Raw genomic sequence first — 17,678 nt, forward strand, 5'->3', positions numbered from 1 at the left:
TCAAATATACAGTGATATAGTACAAAGGTACATGAAATACCAGTGCACAACAATTGTTTTATACAAGTCTCAATAGCAGTCAAAAAGAGTCCACATTATATAAAATCAGAATAAAGAATAAAGAATAAAGGATCAATTAGGGCCAAAAAGGAGTATCCGGAGTGTGAATCAGATGTACGACTCAGTAGTGGTGACCAGGACAGGGCCCTGTTTTGGAGTACACACCTTCTTCCGCTCGGTTTTTTGACGACTATAAATCTGTTGGAAGTCTGTATCATTTAATTCTTTTATGTTTCTTTTTCGACATGCGTCTTATATAATTGCATCCAAGTTTTCTTGCGTTTCTCTGTGCGTTTTTTTAAACAGACTTCCAACAGATTTATAGTCGTCAAAAAACCGAGCTGAAGAAGGCGTGTACTCTGAAACAGGGCCCTTTCCTGGTCACCACTACTGAGTCGTACATCTGATTCAAGAGCCTAAGTTAATGCTTTATTTTTTTTGATATATTTTGCTTTTATTGTGTTTTTGTGTGTGTGTTTTGTTTTGTTGTGAAGACTTCTCAGCAAACTTTGTGACACATGGAAAACTGTGTTCGCTAACAAAACTTAAAACTCGAGGGCACCAGAGGTGCTGCCAGTGTTACAAACATCTTAATGAGAAATCAATTGCCGGTGTCTCAAGAACCAGAAGAGTACCCTTTAGAATCTCTTTCACACAGAGCTGAAACACTATCTGAGATGTAGCTCTCCAGTCCACTGTATTAAGGGCTGAGTGTTTTATCAGGCCTGCTGATAATGGGATGAGCTCAAAGAGTCTACTCTGAATCCCAAGCTGCCACATGCCAAGGACTGGCTGTTTTATCTCGATATTTTCAAACCCCCTAAAGAGGGGGTGGGGGAGCTCACCCTGAAGCTAGAATCCCTTTCTTATTAAAAAGCTACTTTGAACGGTCAGCTAGGAGTTGGGGAAATTGCCAATTGCCTTTCGCGAGAAACACCACAACCACCACTCTATAACGAAAGGTGATTTCGGAAAAACTTCAGGCGCTTCTAGGCAAATGCCCACCACATATCTCTATTTGGCTTTTCTATATAAAGATGTGTCCACCAGCAAGATGTCAAAGGTAGTCAAAATCTAAGCTATTCTAACTGAACAGAATTGCTTCATTAGCTCTCAAGACAGATACACCGTATTTTTCGCTCTATAAGACGCACCAGACCATAAGACGCACCTAGTTTTCTGGAAGAGGAAAACAAGGAAAAAAAATATTCTGAACCCCAGAAGCTAGGACAGCCAGCGGGATTGCAGTGCAGCAATTATCCCTGGCTTATGGGATAGCCGCACACAGCCTCTCCTGGGCAAGGGGAGCATTCACCCCCCTGCCCAGGAGAGGCTGCGCGCGGCTAAGGCTCCCCCAAGAGCCGCGCTCCCTTTAAAGAGCGAGCGGAGTGTGTGTGCGACTCTTGGGGGCTTTTCCCCGAGGAGGGAGAAGGGCAGCCAAGAAAAAGCCCTGAAGAGCCACACACACACTCCACACGGCTCTTTAAAGGGAGCACAGAGCAGAGCCTCCCGCCTGCATTCGCTCCATAAGACGCACACACATTTCCCCTTACTTTTTAGGAGGGGAAAAGTGCATCTTATAGAGCGAAAAACACGGTATATCATGAAACCGCTTTGAAAGCTTCCTTGCTGCATTCAGGCAGGATTTTATTACGTAGGGTTTAGCTGTAGCACAAAAAAAAAAAAATGTTCTGCAAGTCCACAAGGCAGCAGTCTGATTTCTTTTTCTTTTTTTAATTTAAGGCAATCATTACTGTTATTAATTAAATTTATGTACCTCCCCTTAGCAAAAGAGTGGATTAAAATGTAATTAAAGGGGGGGGGGGTAACCACACCAATAAAATATACGATTAAATTAAAACCAATAAACATGTCAGACAATTGTGCTTGCGATACCACAAGCAACCTCCCCATCTCCCAGTTAGTCTTGCAATTGTTTTGAAAATGTTTCTGCCTGAATAAAAGGAAGGATGAATGCATAAATGAATGTTGCACAAAGTGGTGCTTTGAAATGTGTTTTAAAACTGCTAGGTTGGCAGGAGCAGGGACCGAGCAACGGGAGCTCACCCCGTCACGGGGATTCGAACCGCCGACCTTCTGATCGGCAAGTCCTAGGCTCTGTGGTTTAACCCACAGCGCCACCCGCGTCCCAGAAAGACATAAGTCAGCCCCAAATTGGCAGCAGCTTTGAAGTCTTCCTTAAGAATCAAGGATGAGTAAAATACTACAAAAGCCCCAGGAGAGGTATGTACTACCAAAGGGAAGAAATGTTCTCTCTTGATGTTAAGACTGATGTGGGAGGATAAAATCTCCACATCTACAGTGGTACCTTGGTTCCCAAATTTAATCCGTTCCGGAAGTCCATTCCAAAACCAAAGCGTTCTAAAACCAAGGCGTGCTTTCCCATAGAAAGTAATGCAAAATGGATTAATCCGTTCCAGACTTTTAAAAACAACCCCTAAAGCAGCAATTTAACATGAATTTTACTATTTAACGAGATCGTTGATCCATAAAATGAAAGCAATAAACAATCAATCAATCAGTAGCTGAACTGGGTTCCACATAGTCACAAAAACAAAAACGCAAAATACCGTATTTTTTTGCTCTATAAGACTCACTTTTCGCCTCCTAAAAAGTAAGGGGAAATGTGTGTGCGTCTTATGGAGCGAATGCAGGCTGCGCAGCTATCCCAGAAGCCAGAACAGCAAGAGGGATTGCTGCTTTCACTGCGCAGCGATTCCTCTTGCTGTTCTGGCTTCTGGGATTCAGAATATTTTTTTTCTTGTTTTCCTCATCCAAAAACTAGGTGCGTCTTGTGGTCTGGTGCGTCGTATAGAGTGAGAAATACGGTAAATAGACAGACCTCAGTGTAACACTCAAAATGGAACTGTGGCACTCAAATCGGAAGCGTAAGATTCAAAACAGAGCATGTTCGGATTCCAAAAAAAGTTCACAAACCGGAACACTTACTTTCAGGTTTGTAGTGTTTGGGTTCCAAGTTGTTTGAGTACCAAGGCGTTTGAGAACCAAGGTACCACTTGTACACACTGCAAACAGCACATCACTCCTGGCAATCATGATAGCTCCCGCCTGCATTCCAGACAGGCTGGAATCCAAGACAGATCAAAGAACAGAGGTGGGGTTTGGATGTGAAGTGCAGGGTCTTGCCTCCAGCACAGGTCAGCTTTAAAGGAAGTGGTTGGAGGAGATGCACCTATATTCACAACCCTAAATGGCCTCGGCCCAGTATACCTGAAGGAGTGTCTCCACCCCCATCGTTCTGCCCGGACGCTGAGGTCCAGCACCGAGGGCCTTCTGGCGGTTCCCTCATTGCGAGAAGCAAAGCTACAGGGAACCAGGCAGAGGGCCTTCTCAGTAGTGGCACCCGCCGTGTGGAACGCCCTCCCATCAGATGTCAAAGAGATAAACAACTACCTGACATTCAGAAGACATCTTAAGGACTTCAGGGAAGTTTTTAATGTGTGACATTTTAGTGTATTTTTGGTCTCTGTGGAAGCCGCCCAGAGTGGATGGGGAAACCCAGCCAGATGGGCGGGGTACAAATAATAAATTATTATTATTATCCAGAATAAATACAACAATGTGTTCAACGAAATCTTCCTGTTGGTGTGAGGACTTCCATTCTGGGGGGCTGAAAGGGAAGCTGTTTACGCATCTTGCAAAAGCCACCTGGCGTACAGTGCACTGACCTGCGGTTTCTGGTTTTGCCTCTCCCCTGTCCTTGCCTTCAAAGCTCTTTGGTTCTTGAGGAATTGCTTTCGGTTTTTCACTGGCAGGTTCGCTGGGGGAAATCTCCTTATTACAGCCATCCAGGTGGCAGCCATATAATCCTTGGGATTCCAGAGACGACAGCTTTTCTCTCCCATCCTCTTTACCTTTCATATCTCTGCTATGGAAGTGCTGCTTAGAGTTGCTTCTTTTCCTTTTGCTGTTCTGCGGGGGGGAGGAAATAATTCAAGGATAGCAATGCCATGAAATATAGATCACATTGCAGAAGGTAAAACAACCCTCAATGTTTTCGTTTTCCAAAGCATGGCATAAATTTTACTAATTGTACTAGTAAATTGTCCCTTTACCTTAACCTATATCGGATCTTGGATCTACAGAAGCTGTTCAATCTAAGTTCCTAGGGCCATTTTTTCCCTGTTTCATTCTGTGTTCCAAATGCCTCATTGTGCTTGGAGGCTAATCTCCCTTCTGTTGAATTACAGATTTGGTGCAGGACATTTAATTATTGGCTTTGGCTAAATTTAACCCCCCCCCCCACGTCTACTGCCCTTAGAATCGCAAGATTGTCATGAGAGAGCGCTTGGACTAAAATTGTCAACCAAAAGATTTACTTTTCTGGTTTATCACCACAACAGTTATTAACACCAGGCTTCAGAAAGCAAATAATTTAATCTGACAGCGCCTATATCAGGCATCCCCAACCTTCGGCCCTCCAGATGTTTTGGACTACAATTCCCATCATCCCTGACCACTAGTCGTGTTAGCTGGGGATGCCTGGCCTATATGATATCGAGCGACAGAATAATTTGGCCACAATAAGGAAATTTTTTTCATGGTATGATTATAATCAAATTTGTTGTCTGCGTTTTTTCAGTTGATTTAGGACGAATCTGATGCGCTGAATCCAAAAATCTCATTAGTTTTGCTCAATAAGGTCAAGTTTTTGAGCTAATGGCCACATGCCGTTTTTTTACGTTTTTGTTCACATGTACGCTTGCGTGGAACTTTTTAGAAGAAGTTGGTGGGGGTAAAATGCCATGTTGAATAATTGTTTTGATTGGAAATGATTATTTTAATGACAAGAAGTATTCAGGTCCGATAGTTCTGGGTGATTATGTCGAAAAGGGATCAGTTTGAAGTCATAAAACCTCGAAATCTTCCATAAATTGGTGCGGCAAAGCCTAAAGTTGGGGGATCAAAACTAAGTTAATGGGGCAGCCGCCCCACGAAGTGTATAGGAAACTCCACTCGCGCATGTGCCAACTTATGACTAATTTGTACCTATTTTTGTTTGGAATTCCCATGGTTTGGAGGGAGCCGACAAACCATGTCACTGACTGCTACTTCTGCGCTGTTGATGTGACTGGGATCAACAGAAAGAACCGGAGCAGCCTCAAGTATCCTGATCTTCAATCAGCACGTCGTCCTGTAGCTCATTGTGATGAAATTCCATTGCCTATCTTCGGAGAACTTCCTGACATTAGTGACGAAGATGCCTACAGTGTTGAAGGACATGAAGAAGTGTTTCTTGAAGATGATGCTCCACCTCCATTTTCCCAAAAGGAGTTGAATGATCTAGTTCGCGACCTCAGCTTGTCAAAGGACTCTGCCGAACTGTTGGCATCCAGATTGAAGGGAAAAAAACTCCTCTCTGACAGTGCTCGCATCAGCTTCTTCCGCAACAGGCATCAAGAGTACCTCCGTTTTTTCTCGGAAGAGAAGGACGTGGTGTACTGTGCAGATATTGTGCAGCTTCTGCTCAAGCTTGGAGTACCACACTACGAACCCAAAGATTGGAGACTGTTCATTGACAGCAGAAAGCGATCACTGAAATGTGTTTTGCTACACAACGGCAACCAGTTTGCCTCTATACCCCTGGCTCACTTGAGTACACTGAAGGAGAACTATGAAGCGGTGAAGTATGTCTGGAGAAAATTGGTTATGATCAATATAAGTGGTTTATTTGTGTTGACCTGAAGATGGTGAACTTTTTGTTGGGACAACAGTCTGGCTTCACCAAGTACCCATGTTTTGTGTGCATGTGGGATAGTAGGGACCGTGCTCAGCATTACACGAAGAAGGACTGGCCTGTGCGGGAGGAATTGGTGCCTTGCAGAAAAAGGAACGTCGTCAACGACCCTCTGGTGGACAGAGACAGAATACTCTTCCCACCGCTGCACACCAAGCTCGGCATAATCAAGCAGTTCACCAAGGCAGTTCATGGTGACTGCTTCACTTACTTGTGCCAGGCTTTTCCAGGATTGACCATGGAGAAGTTGAAAGCTGGCATCTTTGGTGGTCCTCAGATCCGTCAGCTCATAAGAGATCCAGAGTTCGGAAACTCAATGAACGAAGTGGAACTGGAAGCGTGGAAGGCATTTGTTCTGGTGTGAAGAACCTTCTTGGCAACAATAAGGCCAGAAACTACGCAGAACTTGTCAACAACATGCTGACTGCTTTCAGAAACGTGGGCTGCAACATGAGCGTCAAGATGCACTACCTATTTTCACATATGGACCGGTTTCCTGGGAACCTGGGTTCAATGAGTGACGAGCAGGGGGAGAGATTCCATCAGGACATGAAAGAGATGGAGACCAGGTATCAGGGTTGCTGGGACGCAGTCATGATGGCTGACTACTGTTGGACTCTGAAGAGAGACCTCCCTGCCGCTGAGCATTCCAGGAGTTCCAAGAAACGGAAGTTCAAGCCCTGAAGTTTGAAAAATGGTGAAGCAACATGCAATTTACATGTACTTACCTTTATCAATGCCCACCATTCAGTTTACAGTAATCGATGTTTCTATCAGGTAATCAATATATGTTGTTGGAAAAACATTTTTTTCTCTTAAAAACATATTTAGGATGATATGTGTTGACAAAAATCAGCTGATGATGCCACAAAAATGTAATCGATTTTGTCACAAGATCTGATTTTTTTCAAATCAACATAGCACAAAAACCTGACCTGATGGAGAGAAACGGATGCCGTTTCCTGATTCAGCAGTGCAAAAATACCCTAAATCAATTGTAGAAATTTAGACATTCAAAAGGTAAAAAATTGTTGCCCAGTTTATTTTCCACCTAGTCATTTTGATACTTTGGCACCTTATTTGCAAAATTTGACAATTCCAAAATAGACGCGCTTTCACTTCCACAAGATTGAATACACTGCTTTCGACTGTATTTGAGGGTTGATTTAAAAAATATCGCTGGAAAAACAGTTATGTCCCTGTGGAGATGGCAGTATTGAGTCAGTGGCTCATGTGCTTCTGGCTTCCACTCTTTATAAAGGTTTGAGGAGTGAGGTTCTCTATTATTCTCCATGTTGGGTCGCTCAACCATTGCTACTGTGGCCTTCCTTTTAGCAGATGAAGATGATCAGGTTACAGCAAAAACTGCAAGGGTTTTAGCACGGGCAATTAGAATAAGATCTATTATTTGATTATTGATGTAAACCTCAAAAATGCATTTTGTTTGGTTAAGCTTTTACCTCTACCTTCAGTACATTTTATTTTATTTTATTGTTATGGCTAGTGGTTGATGCAAATAAAGATTCTTCTTCTGATCACACACACACACACACACACACACACACACACACACACACATACACACACACTTTCTCTCTTTCTCAAATACACCATAATATCTGGCATCTTTCTGAGTTGCTATTCTGAACACAGATGTCTGCTCATTTCAACCACAGTAGTCCATAAGTATCAAGTATACATAAAAAGGAATTTGAGGACAACACTCATTCACAGCAAGAAAAAAAAATAATACTGGCACCCAAAGAATTCCAGAACACATATTTCTTTTGGTGCCATCTGAAGATCACGTGGGATGGAAGTAGAACCCATGTTTCCTATATTTTTTTCAAAAGTATACACTCTGTTCTTTTTGGAGCAGCAATCAACATCCATAGCAACTGAATTTTGGACTCGGTTGGATGCTATATTCAGATGGGTTTTATTTCTTTCTGCCAAACACCTGCCATTTGGCACAGTCAGGATAATTCGTAGGACAGTAATTTAAAGTGCTTTCCATAGCTGGAAATTATACATTATGTTTGCCCTGGCAGTAATTGCTTGTAGATTCTCTCTAATTCTTCCTTCTGTTTCACAGAAGATATCTGTGAGCTGACACTAGCATGAGTCTGGCATAATGTTGTTTCTGAAGAACAGAATTTATTTCATTTTTTTATGATTGGGGACCATTAGATAAATAAGTGCTATTGTCTCTGTGCGCCACATTCAGTGCCTACATACTGTCAGAGTTACGTCCGTATCAATAAAAAAGACAAGCACTTCCTAGAACCTGCTGAATCCATTGCTTAACAGAGCTAAACAGTCTTCACTTGAGAGTTCAATACCAATTTGTTTCCCGTATCAGAAATCTTAGAAAGGGACACTCAAGTTGACATCCAGCTTGAAACGCCTTGTGCAAATAGTTCTGAGCGAATCAGTAAGTAGTGTAGCCACAGTGGGAGAAATCAGAGGCACACAATGTCACACCTTTGATTCCTTCCAGGAGTCAGTGAGCACTACAGTTGTACCTCGGGATGCGAACGGGATCCGTTCCGGAGCCCCGTTCGCATCCTGAATGGAACATAAGACGCGACGGCGCGTCTGCGCGTGCACGGGTCGCGTTTTTCCGCTTCCGCGCATGCGCGTGATGTCATTTTGAGCATCTGAGCGAGCGGCGAAACCCGGAAGTAACACACTCTGTTACTTCCGGGTTGCCGCGGAGCACAACTCGAACGTGCTCAACCCGAAGCACATAGAACTCGAGGTATGACTGTATAGAAAAATGCACACTTTTACTGGACTGCTGTCAACTACTTTCTAGAGTTGTGAGGAAGGGGGGGGTGAAGACCCAATTTAGCAGAGCATCCTTGTGGCCTCTTAGCATGCTTTCTTTGGGCAAGTGTATGTGCATATATATGGGACCTGGGTGGCGCTGTGGGTTAAACCACAGAGCCTAGGACTTGCTGATCAGAAGGTCGGCGGTTCGAATCCCCGCGACGGGGTGAGCTCCCATTGCTTGGTCCCTGCTCCTGCCAACCTAGCAGTTCAAAAGCACGTCAAAGTGCAAGTAGATAAATAGGTACCGCTCTGGCGGGAAGGTAAATTGTGTTTCTGTGTGCTGCTCTGGTTCGCCAGAAGCGGCTTAGTCATGCTGGCCACATGACCCGGAAGCTGTACGCCGGCTCCCTCGGCCAAAAAAGCGAGATGAGCGCCTCAACCCCAGAGTCGGCCACGACTGGACCTAATGGTCAGGGATCCCTTTTCCTTTGCGTACATATATATATAAAGTCCTTCTCTTATACAGAGAACAAGCCCTTCTGGGTGTAGCTCAAACATTTGCAGAACCTTTTCCCAATTGTGGCCCTGACGCCAGGGGCGGTGCAGTGGGTACAGGCAGCCCCAGGTGTCACCACTGAGGGGGGTGACAAAATGCCGGGCGGCACTCACCACAGGCCCTGCAGCGTGCCCAAGCCATGCGTCTTTCCTGGGAGTAACGCGGTGGCTTGGGTGCGCGCACGCTCCACGCTGCCCAAACGGTCTGCCCGCTGCCTCCCCCCCAGCTGTAGGGCGGCTGAGTGGGAGGAGGCAGGCAGACTCCAGAGGCCCCGCGGTGCGCCCTGCCCCTATGGGAGACTCGCCTGCCCTGGGCGCTCCGCCCCAGGTGCCTGAACGGCTTCCTCCGCCGCTGCCTGACGCTACTCAAGAACCGTGTCCATGTAAGGTACTCAGGAGAGAGCAACACAGTGAAGACCAGAGCTTTCCCAGATACGGGATTTTATTAAGAAGCTAAAGCAAACTGCAATTTTATAAGCTAGCTATCAGCGGCTGCCCCAGAGAAGGGGGTGGTAAAAGGGGAAGAGAAGCAGCTAAACAATGCAAACGAGGACCAGAGTGCAGGAAAGGGTGTTACCCAAAAGTATATTTTCCTTAACAGAGCAAGGTGGTGTGTGTGTGTGTGTGTGTGTGTGTGTTTATATGCTTTGCATCAGGAAAAGTGTGGGGAAAAAGGGAGAACCCTTCCCTCGGGGCTGCAGTCCAGATCTGAATTAGGGAAGTCTGCTGAGAGAGAGAGAGAGAGAGAGAGAGAGAGAGAGAGAGAGAGAGAGATGGAAGATACAATTCTGGATTTTCAAGGTCTCTTCTCTTCTCTGGTCCTAAGATGGTTGTCATCACTTGCATATCTTTACAGCTGAGTCCCACATACGTATTACCCTTGATGTAAAGGAGAGCGCCCTTTTATCATTCAAGGGTCAGTTGCCAGAGAAACAGCTTGGTGCTGATTAGAACTGCTCATAGCATCCTGAAGAACAGTTTTGCGATTTCCATATGAATACCTTAATTATTCTGACAATTCTGTCAGAATAGCAAGCTCAACCTGCTGGTATAAAAACAGCAACAGCAAAGCGGGATTAAAAATGTAAAAAGCACCTATTTATTTTGAAGTCTTTTGAAAGCAGGCTTGGAGCAAACAGTTCGCAGTTGTTAAAAAGAAAGAAAAGTGTATTTGTGTGTGTGCAAAAGCCTTGGCAACAAATATGCTGTTGTGCTCCAGCAAACTATGATGATAAAATCGACCTAGTGACTTATCTTTCACAGGAAACTCCTTACCTTCTTTTTCCCTGACATATTCCATTCTTTTAGAACTTGAAGTGCACTGCCTAGAGGAGAGAGAGAGAAAAAGAGACTTCAGCAAGTCAACAATAACCCCCTTCGTGGCTGTTGACCATTTGCTCAATTTATTTTCATTGTTTTGGTCAATGTGTCCCAAGAATCAGTGAAAATGGTATTTCATTTCCTTTAGTTCCCTTGTCTTAAAACAAGAGAAAGTTACCTGTTACCTGTTCCCACCCCTTGCAGGCTGCTTTGAAAAACGGCAGGTTAGCAACACAGCTGAGCCCAGAATTTAAGCAGGTGCTTAGACTTAAGCGGGACGCGGGTGGCTCTGTGGGTTAAACCACAGAGCCTAGGACTTGCCGATCAGAAGGTCGGCGGTTCGGATACTTGCAACGGGGTGAGCTCCCGTTGCTCGGTCCCTGCTCCTGCCAACCTAGCAGTTCGAAAGCGCGTCAAAGTGCAAGTAGATAAATAGGTACTGCTCCGGCGGGAAGGTAAATGGCGTTTCCATGCGCTGCTCTGGCTCGCCAGAAGCAGCTTAGTCATGCTGGCCACATGACCCGGAAGCTGAACGCCGGCTCCCTCGGCCAATAAAGCGAGATGAGTGCCGCAACCCCAGAGTCAGCCACGACTGGACCTAATGGTCAGGGGTCCCTTTACCTTTAGACTTAAGCACCCAAGTGGAGAGGCCGTCATGTACCTTTCTCTAGGTATCTCTGCCTTCTGGTGAGATCGACAACCAAAAACAACAAGAACTTTCCTTAAAAGTGCATCTTTCTTATGAGGTCACCCTTCTACATAGTGGGTGGGTTTAGTCACCACAAACATTTTTGCGTGCCCAGCAGAACTATCTGCCCTCTCCTCCCCACGGCACACGGTTCAGGGTGTTTTCCTGACCCTCCACAGCAGATTTGGGGGAGGCCTAGAGGGCACACAGAAGAGGGGAGGCAAGGGAGAAAAGACACAGCACACTAGCAGGAGTCATTGCTCCCGTTTCTACTAACAGTACCCGATAGCTGAATCCAGCTCTGTGCCCAATTGTTTCTCAACCTACACTTAGGTTACCAGACACCCCCGTTTCCCAGGGACAGTTCCTGGATTTACAAATCAGTCCCCATACAAAATCCATTGAAGTTGAAAAGTGTCCCCGGATTCATTGAAAAAAAGCTGGTAACCTTAACAGGCTAGTCCTCAGGCTCACAATGAATGGATAATGAGTAATAGATAAAATGCAACATGGTGAAATCTCAGGAGCTAGAGTTGGGCTGAGTAAGGAATCCAGCTTCCAGGGAATGTGGAGTCAGTGCTCTGCATAGCTCTTTGCGTTGGCTCATGGCAAGGGCAATCGCAATCCTTTTTAAAACTAAAGGGGTAAATTATACAGTGCATGTATTGCATACTGATAGTTAAAATAATAGCGTTACTGAGAACCATACCGCACATATGGACCACCAAAGTCATTTTGCTCGCTTTAGAATAGCCTAAGGATTTGAATTAAGTCTTAAAAGCAAATTTAATGCTTGTTCTGGGCCTCCTGTGGTTTAACAGGATTTCCTTCTTCCGTGAGAAAACACAGTGTAAAGGGTTTGTTTTTGACAAATCAAAGGGGCAGGGATTTTAAATAAGGAATAACTACCCATGTGAAACTTGCAGTAATGAAATGTTTCCTAAATTTAGCTTTTCTACCAGACTTCGTCATTTGCCCAAGAATCTAAACTGGCTTGAGTATGTTTTTAACCATTTTGATTTGGTACTTTAAGAAATATAAGGTTTATTCAGGGGTGTCAAACTCAAATTCATCGGGGGCCGCATCAGCAGTTTGGTCACCCTCAAAGGGCCGGTTGTATCGGCCTAAAATATTTGAGCAGGCTGAGACCCCTGAAGTTGATGGGCTTTTACATTTAAATGGGGTGTGTGTGGCATGTGATAAATTATGTGAGGTTCGAGCTGGTCTTTGACCAGTAATAAATGATGATGATGATGATGATGATGATGTGAGGTGGGGCCTACCTGCCCCCCCCCTCAATATTTTATTCAGGCTGACACCCCTGTTATGAAAGATTACTAAAGTCTGCCCCTGTGGTGATGTATCATAACATTGTGCAGGCCCAGTCTGAGGGCACCTTTACTGGACTGTGTCTTGTGGCTGGGGCTTGTCTGCACCTTCTCTTCCTTCTCCGCCTGTTGCTGCCTCCTCCCTGTGCCAGGCGCTGGTGGGGGGGGAGATGTGCCAGTTGCACCCCAGTTTCTGACAGGGGCCAATGCTGCTTGCTCCTCCCTCTGCTTTCAACACTGCAATATATCGCTACCGTATCACAACATCACTATCACAATGTTGAAAAGTTGGTATTGTCTGCTTTTAGGGGCTGAGGGGCTTACTCAGTACGGACACGGGCACTCCTAGGAATTTATTGGATTTCAATTCCCTGGATTTCAAATCCCTGGATTTCAAATCCCTGGATTTCAAATCCCATTGAGGGGGGGCAGGGGCCGACTTTGGTAATATGGCACCCACCATGAGTGAGGACAAAATTTGGTGCCCCCCCATAGAATAAATAGGCATCGTTATCATTATTTTGTGCTCCCTTGGCTCAGGGCGGGTGAGGCGCCTGCGCGGCCCCAAATCTGGTGCTGGTGGAGGAAGCACATTTCCACGACGGGCCAGGCTGCCCCTGTGGATCCTGCTGCCTGAGGCAGCCGCCTCCCCTTGCCCTCCGTGGCAAGCCGAGGCTGAGGGGGACGTTCGCTTGCCCAGGCGCTGGGCTTCCGTCCACTTGCTCCGGCGCGCCCGCTGCAGCCCTGCTGCCAGCAGCCGTCAGGGAAGGCGGCCGGCCGGGCTCCGGGGCTCGGTGGGGCCCGCAGGCAGAGGGCGGCGCTGCGCCTCGCCTGGGCATGGAAGCCCTGCTGGGACGTTGTTTCCCGCGCCGCGCTCCCGCCTCCATCTCGGCTCCCTCCCTCCCGTCCTCCGCGCCTTGCCTGCCAGACTCACATCCCTGCCCGGCGGCGGCACAGCGGAGGCCGAGCATAGCGGCAGCAGCAGCTGCTGGGGCGCGCGGAGGAGCGTCCGGCCGGGCAGCTCCACTCCGCTTGCTGCTGCTGCTCACGCTGGGCGCCTCCTGGGCGGCGCGCCCGCCGGACCGGAGCCGCCGCCAGAGACGCGACAGCCCATGGGACGAGGCGGGCGGCCTGCGGGGTCGCGCCGGCGGGGGACCTCTGGAGGCGGCCTCTCTGCTCACCACCTCCTTCGTGCTGAAAGGCGACGCGGCGCACAACCAGGCGATGGTGCACTGGACGGGCGAGAACGGCGGCTACACGGGCCACATGACGAGGTCTGGCGGGCCGGATTCGGCCCGCGGGCCTTGTGTTTGACACCTGTGGTTTATATGAAAAGTTGAAAATGAACCTCAGGACGTTTTTCCTTGTTTGTTATCCATTGCTATCTCCCGCTAGGTAATGTTTTCTGACATCTACTGAAAGGGAGGCAGTCAGCAAATAATACTTGGCATTGCAATCCGCGTTCACACACCCCCTCTCCAAATATGAACAAGACAAACTGCAGACTGGAAGAGGAAGGTTTGCACAATTTTTAAAAGCAACCTTCCAGCATTCTACACAGGCCAATTAAACCCATATTTAAGTTTGTTTGGTTAGTTCATGGACACGAAATGTGCTATGAAAAGGTATAAAAATGAGCAGATGCAGGAAGTGGAGGGTGGTCTATTAAGCCAGGAGTGCCCACACAAAGATTTGATGAAGTGAACATGCGTGGTGAGGGCCGACCAAAATTGCTGAACTTTTTTTTATGATTTTACCCCAAAGTTCTTGAGCTTTTTTAACGATTCTACCCCAATGTTCTTGAGCTTTTTTTAGGAGTTTACCCCAGGAGATAGACTGCCACAGGGGGCCATATTAGGCCCCCAAAACAATCCCTAGGGCAATGTATGTCCTTAACGAGCACTGTGCATAGACCTTTAGCAGCTAATGCAGCCAATGGTTTCAGCTTCTTAACCATGTGAAGTTAAGGCGCAAGTTCCTTTCCTCCTCTGGGGGTCGGTACCAACCTTAGCTGCAGTTAATGCCTAGTAAGGTTTCCCTGGGGTGGGACGCGGGTGGCACTGTGGGTTAAACCACAGAGCCTAGGACTTGCCGGTCAGAAGGTCGGCGGTTCGAATCCCCGCGACGGGGTGAGCTCCCGTTGCTCGGTCCCTGCTCCTGCCAACCTAGCAGTTCGAAAGCACATCAAAGTGCAAGTAGATAAATAGGTACCACTCCGGTGGGAAGGTAAACGGCATTTCCGTGTGCTACTCTGGTTCACCAGAAGCAGCTTAGTCATGCTGGCCACATGACCCGGAAGCTGTACGCCGGCTTCCTCGGCCAATAAAGTGAGATAAGCGCTGCAACCCCAGAGTCGGTCATGACTGGATCTAATAGTCAGGGGTCCCTTTACCTTTACCTTAAGGTTTCCCTGTGCCCAGGGTTTCCTACCACCTTAAGAACCTGCTTTCAAATCCTCCTTTCCCAAAAGGAAACATGGACCCTGCATAAAGCATGCCTGGAACCCCTGGAATCTCACAACGCTTGGAGATTGGGGTGATACGTGATGTTATCTACACAGGGATTTTTATACAGAGTATACATGCCCACACAGGTTGGCTAACTCTTGACTTTTTAGAATGGTCTCTCAGGTTGCTAAGAAAGACATCATAATATCTTAGGAAATTCTGAATGTTCACTTTTTAGCAGCATATACACATGTGGACGATCACTGCAGATGGTGACAGCAGTCACGAAATTAAAAGACGCCTGCTTCTTGGGAGAAAAGCAATGACAAACCTAGACAGCATCTTAAAAAGTAGAGACATCACCTTGCCAACAAAGGTCCGTATAGTAAAAGCTATGGTTTTCCCAGTAGTGATGTATGGAAGTGAGAGCTGGACCATAAAGAAGGCTGATCGACGAAGAATTGATGCTTTTGAATTATGGTGCTGGAGGAGACTCTTGAGAGTCCCATGGACTGCAAGAAGATCAAACCTCTCCATTCTGAAGGAAATCAGCCCTGAGTGCTCACTGGAAGGACAGATCCTGAAGCTGAGGCTCCAATACTTTGGCCACCTCATGAGAAGAGAAGACTCCCTGGAAAAGACCCTGATGTTGGGAAAGATGGAGGGCACAAGAAGGGGATGACAGAGGATGAGATGGTTGGATGGTGTTCTTGAAGCTACCAGCATGAGTTTGACCAAACTGCGGGAGGCAGTGGAAGACAGGAGGGCCTGGCGTGCTCTGGTCCATGGGGTCACGAAGAGTCGGACACGACTAAACAACTAAACAACAACAACAACAACACATGTGGACTGTCCAAAATGGTGTTACTTTTCACAGTGTCTGTGAAATAGAAAAAGGATACAGACCATCCACAAAAGCTTGTACAGCTTTGTCGACGTTGTTATCAAACTGCTGTAGCACCAGCACTATTTCATTGTTGCTTTTGTTGGGTACAATTGATCGCACCGCATTGATCTGCAAGCAAGAGAGATGAACACAGGCATCTTAAAACACAGAAAAGGCACGCCACACCGCAAGGCAAGTAGGTATTTTTCACACAAATGCCCCACAATTCTGCAAAGGACTTTTTGTGCTGCATAGTAAGAGCGCCTTAACTACGCCACAATTACATCCAAAACACGTAAAATAACAAATGAAAACCATTCCCATTCCTTCCCACGCATTTCTGACGATTCCCTGAATGCTGATCTAGGTTGCAGTATATTATTTCTTTAGCAACAACTTTCCCCAACGGCACATGAAATTGGTGCTGATATTTTCCATTTATTTGCATCCTGTAGACTGCTTGATAAGTCTTAACTGATTTTCAGCCAATGGTACAGAAGCAGAGCTGTATGTATGAATATGTATGCATGTATGTATTTACACACACACACACACACACACACACACACACACACACTTTGCCAGCCTGGATATGCTCTTGACATTTAAGATGGTTGGAGCAGCACTTTAACACTGTACAATTTCAACAAAATGAGATGCAGTACAAGCCCTGTTTCCCTGGTTAAATTCAGCTCTCCCACTGTGCTGGCTTTTATGCTTCTCCTAGAATGCTGTGTAGAATCATAGAACTGCAGAGTCTGAAGGGACTCCAAGGGTCATTTAGTCCAACCCCCTGCAATGCAGGAATCTCAACTAAATCATACACGGCACATGGTGATCCAACCTCTGCTAAAAAAACCAAACCTTCAAGAAAGGAGACCTTTTGTCCCCAGCTTGTCAATATCCTTCTTGAATTGTGGTGCCCAGAACTGGATATACTACTCCAGGCGTGGTCTGATCAAGGCAGAATTAGAGCGGGAGGTGGGTGGCGCTGTGGGTTCAACCAGAGAGCCTAGGACTTGCCGATCAGAAGATCGGCGGTTCGAATCCCCAAGACGGGGTGAGCTCCTGTTGCTCGGTCCCTGCTCCTGCCCACCTGGCAGTTTGAAAGCACGTCCAAGTGCAAGTAGATAAATAGGTACCACTCCGGCGGGAAGGTAAACGGCATTTCCGTGCGCTGCTCTGGTTTGCCAGAAGCAGCTTAGTCATGCTGGCCACATGACCCGGAAGCTGTACGCCGGCTTCCTCGGCCAGTAAAGCGAGATGAGTGCCGCAACCCCAGAGTCGGTAACGACTGGACCTGATGGTCAGGGGTCCCTTTACTTTTACCTTTACCTATGATTTCCCTTGATCTGGATATTATATTTCTGTTGATGCAGCCTAGAACAGCATTGGCCTTTTTTTTTGCTGCTGCATCACTCTGTTGACTCATGTTAAGCTTGTGGTCTACTAAGACCCCTAGATCCTTTTACATGAGGTGCAGGGTGACAGATATGGGCAGAGTGCACCTAGAAGACCTCGTCTCATCTTGAGAAGAAACCTCCTCAGGATGTGCCCTTTAATAACCTCCTGCTGACTCATCGAGTGTTGCTACCACTGCAGAAGACAGCAACAGACAGAGAATAGAGGGGTGGTCGAATAGGGATAAAGAAGGATGCAGAATTGTACTGTTGGATTCTAAATCCCATCAGCCCCAGCGAGTGCGACCAATGGTCAGGGATGATGGGTGTTGTAAAGGTAAAGGGACCCCTGACCATTAGGTCCAGTCGTGACCGACTCTGGGGTTGCGGCGCTCATCTTGCTTTATTGGCCGAGGGAGCCGGCGTTCAGCTTCCGGTTC

The 17,678-nt window shown here is 46.7% G+C and overlaps 1 protein-coding gene across 2 annotated transcripts in view; it reads right to left on the bottom strand.

Moving 5' to 3' along the window:
- Positions 1–17,678, bottom strand: part of SPATS2L (spermatogenesis associated serine rich 2 like) — a 76,370-nt gene that overhangs the window by 28,602 nt on the left and 30,090 nt on the right. For both annotated transcript variants that reach the window (XM_081175292.1, XM_081175291.1), the window contains exons 3-5: positions 15,859–15,967; positions 10,445–10,494; positions 3,771–4,014 (exon numbers count right to left, since the gene is read on the bottom strand). In XM_081175292.1, coding sequence (XP_081031418.1) covers positions 3,771–4,014; positions 10,445–10,494; positions 15,859–15,967 — 403 coding nt within the window. The remainder of the gene's footprint in view (positions 1–3,770; positions 4,015–10,444; positions 10,495–15,858; positions 15,968–17,678) is intronic.

This window comes from Podarcis bocagei (genome assembly GCF_964188305.1).
Source record: "Podarcis bocagei genome assembly, chromosome: 1".
Taxonomy (NCBI): Eukaryota; Metazoa; Chordata; class Lepidosauria; order Squamata; family Lacertidae; genus Podarcis; species Podarcis bocagei.